Below are 12,469 nucleotides of genomic sequence, written 5' to 3' on the forward strand. Positions count from 1 at the left end.
GTTCTAGAAATAGATAGTTGGCATTTTTCGTTTTCTCCTGAAGTAGAATTGTTGGTAACTTTAAGAATCTAGCTGCACATTGGATTATTTATTTAGTTTTCACGTATGGCCTATACAAATCCTGTTGAATCCTTTTTCCACTTGTACAAGAAATGTTCTTGTCTCAACCATACTCCACTTGTAGAGAAGTACCATTTTTCATCCTTAATTCCTTCTAATGATTGTCTGTTTCAACTAGTCAACCCTTTACCAAAATGAACACTTTATCCAGTATTTTCCATTGTTCCAGAAGAGCCCTCCGAATACCTGAAAATCCGTGCATTTTCACTACTCAAAGTCCTACCCTTTTGTGACCCCAAAACAGACCGTATATCTTGCAAATTGTTCAGCCACAAAACAGACCATAGGTTAATTTATGAACTCATCTTATATCTGTTTATCCATCCTTTGTTACCTGTTGTACAGCAATGGTTCTGCTTGGCCTGCATCTTTGAATGAGGAATTTTTAAAAATATTACCATTTTTTTAAAAAATGAACAAAATACTACAGCTTCCAAACTAATTAACTAACTACTACATTTCTTCCACCTTGGAAATCCACTTTGGAAGTGGGGCCAACATGAAAATTTTAGCCGGACAAACTTGCTCTTGAGAAGAGCGAGTTACCATGGAATTCTCTCCCCAGAGGAGCGAGTTCCACAGCATCAAGTGCAAGGCAGTGCACTTTGCACTGCCTTTCATTTGGCCATACACAGCCTTGCACGAGGTTGCCTTGCTTGCAAGGCATGAACTGTCAGTTAAAATTTCCATGCTAACCCCACTTCCAGCATGGACTGCCATGGTGGAAGAAATGTAGTAGTTTGTTAATTAGTTTGGAAACTATAGTATTTTGTTAGCATGTTTAAAAATTCATCTAATGGAACAATTAGTCAAAAAAAGAGGTAGAGGCAAACCCAAGAAGACTTTGGGAGAGACATTAAAGTTTGATATGAAGTGTATGGACCTAAATGAAGATATGACAAAAGACAAAAATACATGGAAGTCTAGAATTCATGTAGCCAACCCCACATAGTGGGATAAAGGCTGATATGTTGTTGCTTAAAAATTCATCTCTTTGAATAACTGATTGAACACTACAAGTTATGCATACACAAATCCGATGCTGGCTAACCAATAGCCAACCTGCCTACCAAATGGAAGTTCTTGTAGGTGAATCCTAAAATCATTTCCAGATCCCTATTCAGCAAAGAAGAGCAGTCAATCAACCAAACATTGTGGAGCGAGAAGTTTAGCAAATAAGAGTATTCAAACAAGCAAACATTGTGGAGTGAGAACTTTATCAAATAAGGGTATTCAAACAAGCAAACATTGTGGAGTGAGAACTTTAGCAAAGGAGTACTCTAACAACCATACATTGTGTACTGAGAACACAAGGAATGCTGGATAATCATGCAAGCACAATGGAATAGATAAAAAAAATATTTGTACTTCGAATTCTAATATCCATATCACCTAGCAAGCTGTATGATATGCGGTGTGTATATCCACTTGTAGAACATGAAATATTTGACTTGCAATAATACAATTAGATGTAAAGTAATTGCTAGAACTATATATTTCTAAATTACAGCCTAAGAGTCCTCAATCTTAAACACTCACAAACTATCTAGAAGAGAATTATAGAAAAACCTGATATAACTTTTGTGTAGGATCTCCCCTATTTATAAAGCCTCTAATGCAACCATAGTATAACACTGCAGATAAATAATTTGACTAGTCCTCAACTATCTATGATAAATTCAATCGAATGAAGTCACCACAATATTTAATTATTCACGAGTCTTCTAATTAATTAGAACTCTTTCTAACTGGTACACCATTTAGGTTGGACCACCCTTGGGCAATCTGGTTCATTGACCTTGTCCAATTTCCTACAAGGAAACATCAAAATCAAGCCTAAAATGCACTTCAAATCTTGAACCGAATTTCATAATTAGGTATTGTCACGACCCAAAAGTCCATAGAAGGGCATTATAGTAATAGACTTAGCAAGTTGTTAGGAGATATTTTGTAATGTTGTTATAGCACATGGATGCTGTTATTTTTGTTAGAGGAAGCCTATAAAAGGTTGTTGGTAGGAGAAGGGAAAAGGAGGTTGAATGATAATTGAAATTTCAATTTCTCTCTCTACAATTTCTCTCTCTTTCCCCCTCTCTCTCTCTTGTTCTCCACTGCTCCTTTCCTTCTCTCCCTAATTCTATTCAATCTCCCTCTTCAATTCTTCTCTGTTTCTTCCCCAAAATTCCTTCCAATTACTTCTAAGACCCTAGCTAAACCCTAGGGTCATGACAAATGGTATCAGATCAGTCCATCCTTGGCTGTGGTTTTGACTCAAGTTCTGACGGTGATTATCGGTGAGTTCCTACGGTGATTATCGGCTGTTGATACGCTTGGTTGTGAAACTCAAGAGTATTGCCGACTTCTGGAGGCAACTTTGAAGGACGGTATCTGGCTAGTGATTTTCATATCCGACCGTGATAGGTGAGGTGAGATACGGCCACGATTCTCAGCAACCCAGGCGAACTCAAGGAGTGTGGTGGTCCTCCAGCCCTGTGGTCGGTGATTGGGTGAGAAGAAAGAGTCAGCGGGAGGCGATTGTTGAATCCGTAGCAATCTTGAGCAGAGCCAATTCCGGCCAGCAGCAACAAAGACAGGGTGTTGGACATCGGGTGCAGAAGTACCGAGCTGATAGCAAGTCCGCTGGTGTTAACACGAAGGGCCAAGAGACTCGCTACCAGAACAGAAGACCGGTACAAGAGTTCCGTTGTAGTTGGCGACGTGGACGAGGAAGGTGTCGCGGCCATTATCAATCGTGACCAGTCAGTAGGTAGCACTAGAGGAAGGAGTCGAGGTGAGTCCAACAGTCTGAACGAACGGTTCTAGACTTCCGATTCTGCTTCCCGATGATGATTGCTATCAGGTGATTCCTCGCAAGTAGATAGCGAACAGTGCAGGGGCTTAGCTGATCGATTTGGATTGAGGAGACGAAGGTGCCAATTCCGACGAGGAGGGACGACGACGTGAAGTGGGAATAGGTCTGGGTCTCGGCTAAGAAGCCCAACAATTTCGGTATCTAATTCTAGCAAGGTTCGGAGTAGCTGTGAGTGGATTTTTGAAGGCGAATTTGGATGGGTGATTCTGGGCTGTGACTTGCGGCGCTCCTTTGCGGTAATTCCAATCTGACTTCATTAAGGTAGATCATAATGGAGCAGTAATTTTAGGCGGTGGATTCGAATCAAAATTCTATACTGTGAGCAAAGGGAAGCAAAGGTTAATTTTGGCTTTGAATTTTGGTTTAATTTGTTTGAAGAATAGCGGTATGTATTGGTCTTCCAAGTGTCATGTCCGTGAGATGTTGACCATGGGAAGTAGGGCACACATGAGACAAATGGGGTCTCAATTGCAGCCGAATGATGCTGCATTTTTAGTGGTTAATTTTCATGCAAGAGAGCAGCCTCAATTGCAGCCGAAGGATGCTGCATTTTCAATGGAATGTCTTGCTCGTGAAGCCTTGGGAAGTAGCGCACGAAGGGGTCCAATGGAGTCTCAATTGCAGCAGAAGAATGCTTCATTTTCAGCTGAAATGGAGCCTCAATGGCAGCCAAAGGAGGCTGCATTTTCAGTTGGCAGCAACAGGGACAAAGGAACAAGCAATGGGATTCATGAAGAGTGCAAGGAATTCGGTCGAATGTTTCGCGAGAAGTTGCAAGAGTTTGCAATGATACTATCTAAGGAGTATCATTACAGTTTTCTCGCCGAATACTTTGATGACTATCATGGAAGTTTTAACAAGGAGGAGTTTCTTAAAATGGAGAAGCCGAACGAGAAGACAAGAAGGTGGGAAACTAATTCATCGTTGACTTCCGAGTATGTGCTTGGGTATTTGGAATTAGGTAGCAATATCAAGAAGAATATTGGTAGCATCAGAGATGATATTGGTGATGGATTACATCCTTCAAAGGGAACCTGTAATGAACAGATTGATAGAGCAGCCAATGGAGAGGGATCATCTGATATTGCTGAAAAAGAAGTCCAAATAGAGGGGAATTGCAGCCTACAAAAGGGAAAAGAAGTTGTTGAATTACTTGCAGGGAATCCAGAGATCATAATTGAAACTGCAGTCATCATTAAGGATGTTCTAGGTGATAATCGAGGAGGTCCAAACCAAGAAATGATTGGGGAAGTCAACCAGAAAACAGTACTGATGGGAGCTAGCAAGAAATTGGGAGACTTGGACATGAATTCGGCCACAGCTGCTTTGCAACCAAATCTGCAACAATGGAAAGAGCTAATACCTCGTCAGAACTGACAGTTAAAAAATGAAGGATTATTGAAGGAAGAGGAAGCGGAGGATTTAGTTGATAAGCAAGCTGTAAATCATGTGGGAAAAGATGGAAAGGATGAAGTGCATATGGCAACCGCTGAGAAATGATTGGCAGGGATTAAGGTGGATATTGCTGAAATAGAGCAAGGCCATGGGATGAATGAGAATAGAGTAGAGGTTGCTATGGAGGTAGGTATGTCATCCTTCCTCGTATTGGATGGGGGATTGAGTGTAATTGGACAGCCATTGCAGGACATGGGTGCATCAGACTTGAACTTGATAAAGTTTCTTCTGCTAGAGTCTTGCGCCAACTTAGTCTTGGAATTAATCTTGAGAACCTACAAACGAAGAAGAAGAAGCCTAGAAGAAGAAAGAAGGAAAGAGGCATGACTGGGATTGAGAAAGCTGGAATTGGTTAATAGCAGTGACCAATTGTTGAAGTTCTTGGGACAAGAACTCTCTTAAGGGGAGGGGAATTGTCATGACCCAAGATTCCATAAAAGGGCATTATAGTAGTAGACTTAGCAAGTTATTAGGAGATATTTTGTAATGCTGTTACAGCACATGGATGCTGTTATTTTTGTTAGAGGAAGCCTATAAAAGGTTGTTGGTAGGGGAAGGGAAAAGGAGGTTGAATGATAATTGAAATTTTAATTTCTCTCTCTACAATTTCTCCCTCTCTCTCTCTCTCTCTCTCTCATTCTCCACTGTTCCATTTCTTCTCTCTCTAATTCTATTCAATCTCCCTCTTCAATTTTTCTCTGTTTCTTCTCCAAAATTCCTTCCAATTACTTCTAAGACCCTAGCTAAACCCTAGGGTCATGACAGGTATAAGATATGTAGACAAGAATGAGGAGAATAAGCAGATAAGAGTAAAAAGGTCAAAAGAAAATAATACAAGAATAAAAGTAGGTTGTCTTTAGTTAATACCATGCCTTGTTTGAATGAAGAGAGGGATGGGCACTAACTCCCCTCTTGCCAAGAAAAGATGAAACTTGAATACTTGGCATGGAGCCTACTTTGTAAATTTTCTTTTGTTAACGCCATGCCTTGTTTTAATGAAGAGAGGGATAAGTGCCAATGGTCCTCTTGCCAAGAAAAAGAAGAATCTTGAATACTTGGGGACCACTTCGTAAATATAATGATTGTTTTACATTTATTAAGAGGTCGTTGACTTTCCCTCTCTCACTGAAGATATGTCTTCCATTTCTTTAGATTATATTTTTTTTATATTCATTATTTGACACTTTCTAATAAACTTAGTCTAAGGATAGAAGATGATTTGTTATTTAATTTTAAAATGGTTCTCAAGTGTCAAACAAGCATTTATTTTATTTTCCATGATTGTTTTAGGGAGGAAGTGCAATATATATTCTACCATAATTAAAATTAAAAAAAAATAGAAAATGCTGACACCCCAAAAAATGAAAAACCAAAAAAGGAAGGCACTTATAATTTCCTTGGTTGTCATGTGTGATCTGAAATATCTTTTTTTATGGGGAAAAAATAATAAAACTGCGCATAAATAAACTTCGTTTAGCACCTTCCGAAATCATGCTGGATCTAGTATTCAGTGACCAGAACCAATGGATGGCATCAAGGATATCAGGGCTCGTAACAATATTATGATTATATTGAGATTATAAGTTCTCAAGTGCCGTAAAAAGTGCACACATCCAACTTATGGAGGGGGGGGCTGTAGGAGAGCACTTTGTTTGGCCTTGTTCTGCTTTTTTTATCAAGTGTTATTAGGAGCGGTATTTGCAGAGTTGTACTTGTACCTGCTAGATATGTTTATTACTTGAGCAATTATTTAGCGTATGCTTTGGTAGTTGCACCTGTTCATTATTTTTTGCTTTTCGATAATTTTCATTATCTTTTTGGTAAGTGCACTGCTTTAGGATATCTTAAAGGCCCTCTTAGGTATGTCTGGTAATATTTACTACCTTGTTACATTTTTGGAAACGAATTGGCTGCCCTCTTTAATATTTTTTTGTTATTTCTGCAGAGAAATTTGGAGGATGGAAATTCGAAGGTGTTTCATGTACTCAATGAGATTATACTTATAATAAAAGATGTAAGAGCGTCTTGTAATTTCTTACTGCTATTATTTTCACAATTTTCATTTAAAAGATTTTCTTGACTGTTTTTTGGGTTCATGGATGCATAAAAGGTTGGTAGGTTTAAGTTTATCTTGAATTTCTATCAAATAGCACTTTGAGCTTGAATATGTCACCTTCATGGTTGGCCTCTGATCATCTAGTTCAATGCTTCCAGTTGAGGAGTATGAAGATATTTAAAACGTTTCTACCTACATTTAAAGAGGAATAAGAAAAGGGAAAATATGTTTTGCATGTAAAAATAGTGAACTTCTGTTTAAATTGAAAAGCATTTAGGTTTCTCCTGTTTCTTTGCATGGCAATTTGGAGTTTTCTCTCTCTCTCTCTCTGTGGGTGTGCATTTGTGTGTGGTGTCAATTCTTCTTTTGTCTCGAGCATGGCATCGTTGAATTTTGAGTAGTTTGATTTTGGTTAACATTTACTAAAAAGGTGTCAGTTCTGCAAATTATCATGTTGGAAAGTTGAAACAGTGTAATGTTTCATGTTCTGACAGTTAGAAAGAAAACAAGAAACCATAGAATTGAATTGCGATCAGTCAATTGATTTTGAATCTTTTATTTTTACACATTTGTCTTGACTTCATTGATGATTTTTGGGCTCCATAAAAGTTAGTAGCTTGCCTTGTTGGATCTCTGGTATTTTCCTTAAGTAGGTTATTTCTCAGTCTGTCAGTTTCTGTTGTCCAAAGTTTGTCCTAGTACTAGTTTTTAGGAACTTGCAAACATACTGAAGGGATTAAAGTAGGTCATAGCTTAAATATAGATACTACAAAACAACATACCAGGCCTTATTCCACCATGCGGACAATATAGAATATGCATGTAAAAAGGAAATATAAATATGGTCCAGAGAAGTGCCCTTAATTGGGATGTTTTTCCAGAAGTAAACTTGTTTTGTGGAACAAAAATGACAACACCACAAGGCTTATTCTAGTGGATTGGTTGGCTAAATTGTATCTAGCTCTCCAACATTTTTTGTAGACTTCACAATAAAATACCCACAATTTTTCCAGGCTTGGGATTGGCTTTGAATAGGAGGAATAACTGGTTTTGGGAAATCTAAGCTAAATTTTATAAAACATGGATTCCTGTTAATGTTTGTAGTTCTGTAAGTCTCATGTAATTTTCTTCCTTTGTTCACCCAATTTATTATTAAGCACGTACATATTTGGAACAATAAACTTTGGATCCTCAACTAGAAAAAAGAAAAAAAAAAAAAAACTTTTTATGCTCAAAATTCAGAGTGCCACGCAGGAGAAAAGTAAAAGCTAACAAGTGATTTTTGAGGTTACATCTGAGAACATCCATTGGTTAACAAATGCATGCAAGAAGTGGATTGTTCTGGGTTATGGATGATTTAGGTAGCAGGGAAGAGAGACCAAAAGAAAATTGCATTGTAGGAGATTAAGCATATCAGGAGAACTTTCTTGTTTTCAAGAAAGACAAAGATGGTTTAACAGGTCAGTTGGGTTTCCATGTTCTACAGGATTGTGCATGATTATATCAATTATCTTCATTCACCGTCATCTCATGGAACTTTTCTATATGAAGATGGTGTTGGAATTTTCTCTCATCATTCCCTTGTTAGAGGGTTGTGTCAAGAAGGGTATCCAGTGGTAAATTTTGTAACATTGTTCTTTTGCATAGATTTGTATTGTCAATGCGGCTTTTAGAGATCTATTGACATTATGAATACCAGGTCACTGACCCTAACTAGGTTAGAATAAGGCACAGTCGTTGATGATGATGATGAGAGATGGGTTATAGTTGTATAGATTCTCGAGGAGATGGATATTGATAAAGTTCATGCTTGTACTCATTACAATTGCCTTCAACTAACAAAAATGAAAAATATGGAGTATTGTCTCAGAGAACTCGGAAAAGTTGAGTTCTTCTGCCAAAAGAAATGTCAAAAATAGTCGATCCCATGTTTATTCTGTTTAAGTTACCAGAAGCCCTAGGTTTTTATAATCTCGATAATTTATTTCACTAAAATTTGTTTGGAAACCTGTTATTTTAATTGTTGCTCTCTCTTCATAATTCAAACATATTTTTTGCTTGCTGGAAAGAACAGTTTGCTTCTAAATTAGTTGTGCTACTGGAATGAGTGGTGTCCCTGGTTGACCATAAGGTGGATATTATAAGAGTGTGTGGCCATTTTGTATGTATTTTTTATGGTGCGTGATATCCAAATTTGAGTAAAATATGAGTTATATAGTGATTGTATTTTTTTTATCTGCTATTGACCCCTCCTGCATATATTCTGTTAGATTAATTGTAAATTCATGAAATTAAAGTCATTTTATATTTACCCAAATAGGTATGTGGACATATTGGCTGGGTTACTGTTATTTTCTTTTTATTTCTTGAAGTAAACTATGCATCTGGATTGTGTATAGAATATGTAAAGCTATCTATCATATTGTTGTAAATTGTCTGAGGTACTCATTACTAGATATTGGCATCTTACTGAGTTTGATATGCTTAAAGATGTTTTTCGTTTCAATTCCAGTCTACAGAAGAAGCTAGAAAAGCAGCTTATGAAATGCTCATTAGCATTAAGTCCAGATTGCAAAGATCATCACCAGCTAATTTTTATGTACCTTATCAAAAACTTATCAACATGGTAGGTGTAACTGTATCCTTTGCGTTGACTTTGGATATGCTTCTTGTGCTTCCTCTTGTATTAAATTGGAGATCATTGACTCCCTGTGTTTGTTAATTTTACAATTAAATCATGGATTGCTTTGAATAGGGGATGTCCAGGCATTGCAATGAATTTTTGGACATAGATGACTAGGATCCTCTTCTAACTCTAGATTTAGGGATTGTGTATGGATCCAATGGTTATATACATGGATAAGTGTTTTTAAAGGCTCTAAGCGCACTCAAGCACAAAGGCCTCCTAGGACTTAAGCATGAAGTGAGACGTGCAAGTGCACTCTCAACCGAAATGAAGTGCAAATGTTAGAAAAAATAAAGAGAGATTATAATAATCACAATTAAATTACTAGACAATTCTGCCAAGCATAAAATACACTAAAAGAGAAAAAAAAGAGGGTCTTTTTATTCATTTTCAATGATTTACTCTAGATTAAGAAAGTCATCTTCATCATTGAAGTCATAGTTCTCTTAATCTTCCTCATCTGCGCCATCTGATTGACTCTTCCAACCAAAACTTGCCGTGAACTAGAAAGTTGAAGCTGATGCTAGGGTTGTTGCATTGCCTCCGTTGCTTCTATTATTAAATCTAGACTCTTCAATTCTAGCCATATTAACAACAGGACCCAGTGCCAAAAAATCATGACCAGATACTAATTTATTCTCTTCTACAACACTACAAGATATTTATATAATAGATGGGTGTATTATGGTGATTGGGGCACACAGTAACAACTCGTTTTGCACTGTAAAACAGTAAATAAATAAATAAGCACGCCTTGCAGTTAACCAAAAAGCGGGCGCTTTTAGTGCTTAAGCTATGCTTTCTCATTTGCACTTCGCTTTGACAAGAAACGCCTCTAGGACTGTGCTTTATTGGTGCTTAAGCTTGCTTAAGCCTTCTTTTAACAACACTGATATGGATGCCTTAAGATTTGGAGGGCCAGGTATTAGATAGGGCTTCTCATTGTTATAGGTCAAAGGCACTTCTAGTTCATGAGCTAAGCAGTTCTTCATGTCCAGTATTCCGGCCAAGTAGAAGACTTGTAAAATTTTGTAACAGCTGAGAATTATTGTGTTTAGCATGCTGCTTGACTAGAATCATTTGCAACATTATTTTAATGATTTTGAATTGATTGGTAGTTCCACTCTGAAGATCTGCTAATTAGGACATGAATGTCCCATTATTGCTGCTTCATATTAGCCTAGCTTGGCCAAAGGACACAGAGCATATATTTATTTATGGATAAATTACATGAAAGAAACTTTTTCTAACTATGGAGCATAAAGGAAGTTCCCCTTCTTCCCATCATGATGCCAATCTATTTGATGATGATCAAGTTGTGTGATTTACAGAAGTGCTACACCTCTAAAGGTCTAAGGAATTCAAGTAATCTGCCAAAGCATCTTCTGTGATAAAGCAAAAGGGTAGTCAGATGGAAGAGAGTGTCTTAAAATTTCCATTCAGGATTTAGAATATATTGGTGTTGATATATTCTTTTTATTAAAGTCCAAGTGGAAGAGTTTAAATTAATTGCAGAAAAAGAAGACTGCCTCTTTTGTGCTTTGCTAGGTAAGGTATATGGAGAAAAAGTTTATTTGATGTTGTTTACAATGGTTACATTAAAACTTATCAAAGATATTCATAGGCAGTTATAATTATATTTGTTAAGTAATTTTGCTGCTATAGAGACCAGGATTATTATTGTTATTATTTTGCAATCTTGATGGTGTATGCTGAGAACTTTAGTTGTTTACTGGAAGCTTCTCTTCTTGAATTAACTAAGTTCTTACTGACAGAGAAATGTGCAGTCCATTTCCTTGGCTTTTGATGGCTATAATGGGAGACAATTGATTTTTGCAATTATCAAAAATCACTAGCAGTAATGGTTACTCCACCACACAAAAGGGCTATAAGTGCTATCATCTTTCTACAAAACGATTCCTGATCTCATGTGATGTTTCCTTTGTCAAAGATCAAACCTTCTACCCCCAAGTTTCTCTCCAGGGGAAGATTAATTCTCAAGGAGACAAACATTGGGAACCCAATTTCTTTGAGCCCTTTCCTTCGATCTCCTCATCCTTTCCTTCCCAATCCAATTATGTCCAAAAACAGTGGTGATATAGGTCAAGGGAGAGAATCTAACACTATAAACCCAAAACCAATTTTGGTTTACTCTAGGAGACCACAAACTCCAATGCAAACTCAAGAATATGAATCGATGGCAGATCTCATTACGATGGATAATCAAGAAGAGGATGAGAAAAATGAGCCATGTTGTGAGGAAAAAGAACCTATCAATAACATTGATTTTCCAATTGCCATAAGGAAGGGGGTAAGGTCTTGTATGAGAAATTCCATATATCCTATATCGAATTATGTTGCATATACTAAGTTATCAGGAAATTTCAAAACCTTTGTTGCAAAGATTGATGAGATTCATGTTCCTAGAAATGTTCAAGAGGCATTTCAAGATCCAAATTGGAAGAAAGTTGTGCTGGAAGAGATGAAGGCGTTGAATGATAATGAGACTTGGGAGATGGTGAAGTTACCAGAAGGGAAAAAAACAGTTGGCAGTAAATGGATCTTCTTAGTGAAATATAAATTAGATGGAACTATAAAGTGATATAAGGCAAGATTAGTAGCACAAGGTTTTATTCAAATCTATGGAATTGATTATGAAGAAACTTTTGCACCAGTCGCCAAGCTTAACTCAATCAGTGTTCTATTGTCTATTGCTACTAATTTAGATTAGAGACTACACCAGCTAGACATCAAGAATGTTTTTCTCAATGGCACATTAGAAGAGGAGGTATATATGAGAGTTCCTCCTGGATTTGAAGCAAAGGGAAATCCAGACAAGGTATGTAAGCTAAAAAAGACCCTTTATAGTTTGAAACAATCACTTCAGGCTTGGTTTACACGGTTTAGCACTGTCATGAAGGATCTTAGATACAGTCAAGGGCAAGTTGATCACACCTTGTTTGTGAAGAAGAATAAGTCAGGACAACAAGCAATGCTCATTGTATATGTAAATGATATGGTGATCACAGGTGACGATAAAATGGAGATTAGAAATCTCAAAAAGAGACTTCAAGTTGAATTCATGGTAAAAGATCTTGGGGAACTTAGATACTTTCTTGGAATGGAGGTTGCAAGAAGTCACAAAGGGATCTTCATTTCACAAAGAAAGTACACACTTGACTTACTTAAAGAGATGGGAAAACTTGGGTGTAAACCTTCTAGTATGCCCTTGGAACGTAATTGGAAGCATAAGGTGTCAGATAGTGATCCTCCGGTGAAT

At 37.2% G+C, this 12,469-nt stretch overlaps 1 protein-coding gene across 3 annotated transcripts in view; it reads left to right on the plus strand.

The window, feature by feature from the left end:
- LOC127789963 (uncharacterized) overlaps nucleotides 1-12,469 on the plus strand; it is an 82,491-nt gene that overhangs the window by 66,543 nt on the left and 3,479 nt on the right. For 2 of the 3 annotated variants that reach the window (XM_052319089.1, XM_052319091.1), the window contains 2 exons: nucleotides 6,393-6,461; nucleotides 9,016-9,129. In XM_052319089.1, coding sequence (XP_052175049.1) covers nucleotides 6,393-6,461; nucleotides 9,016-9,129 — 183 coding nt within the window. The remainder of the gene's footprint in view (nucleotides 1-6,392; nucleotides 6,462-9,015; nucleotides 9,130-12,469) is intronic. The other variant, XM_052319090.1, reaches the window with a different exon arrangement.

This window comes from Diospyros lotus, chromosome 14 (genome assembly GCF_014633365.1).
Source record: "Diospyros lotus cultivar Yz01 chromosome 14, ASM1463336v1, whole genome shotgun sequence".
NCBI lineage: Eukaryota > Viridiplantae > Streptophyta > Magnoliopsida > Ericales > Ebenaceae > Diospyros > Diospyros lotus.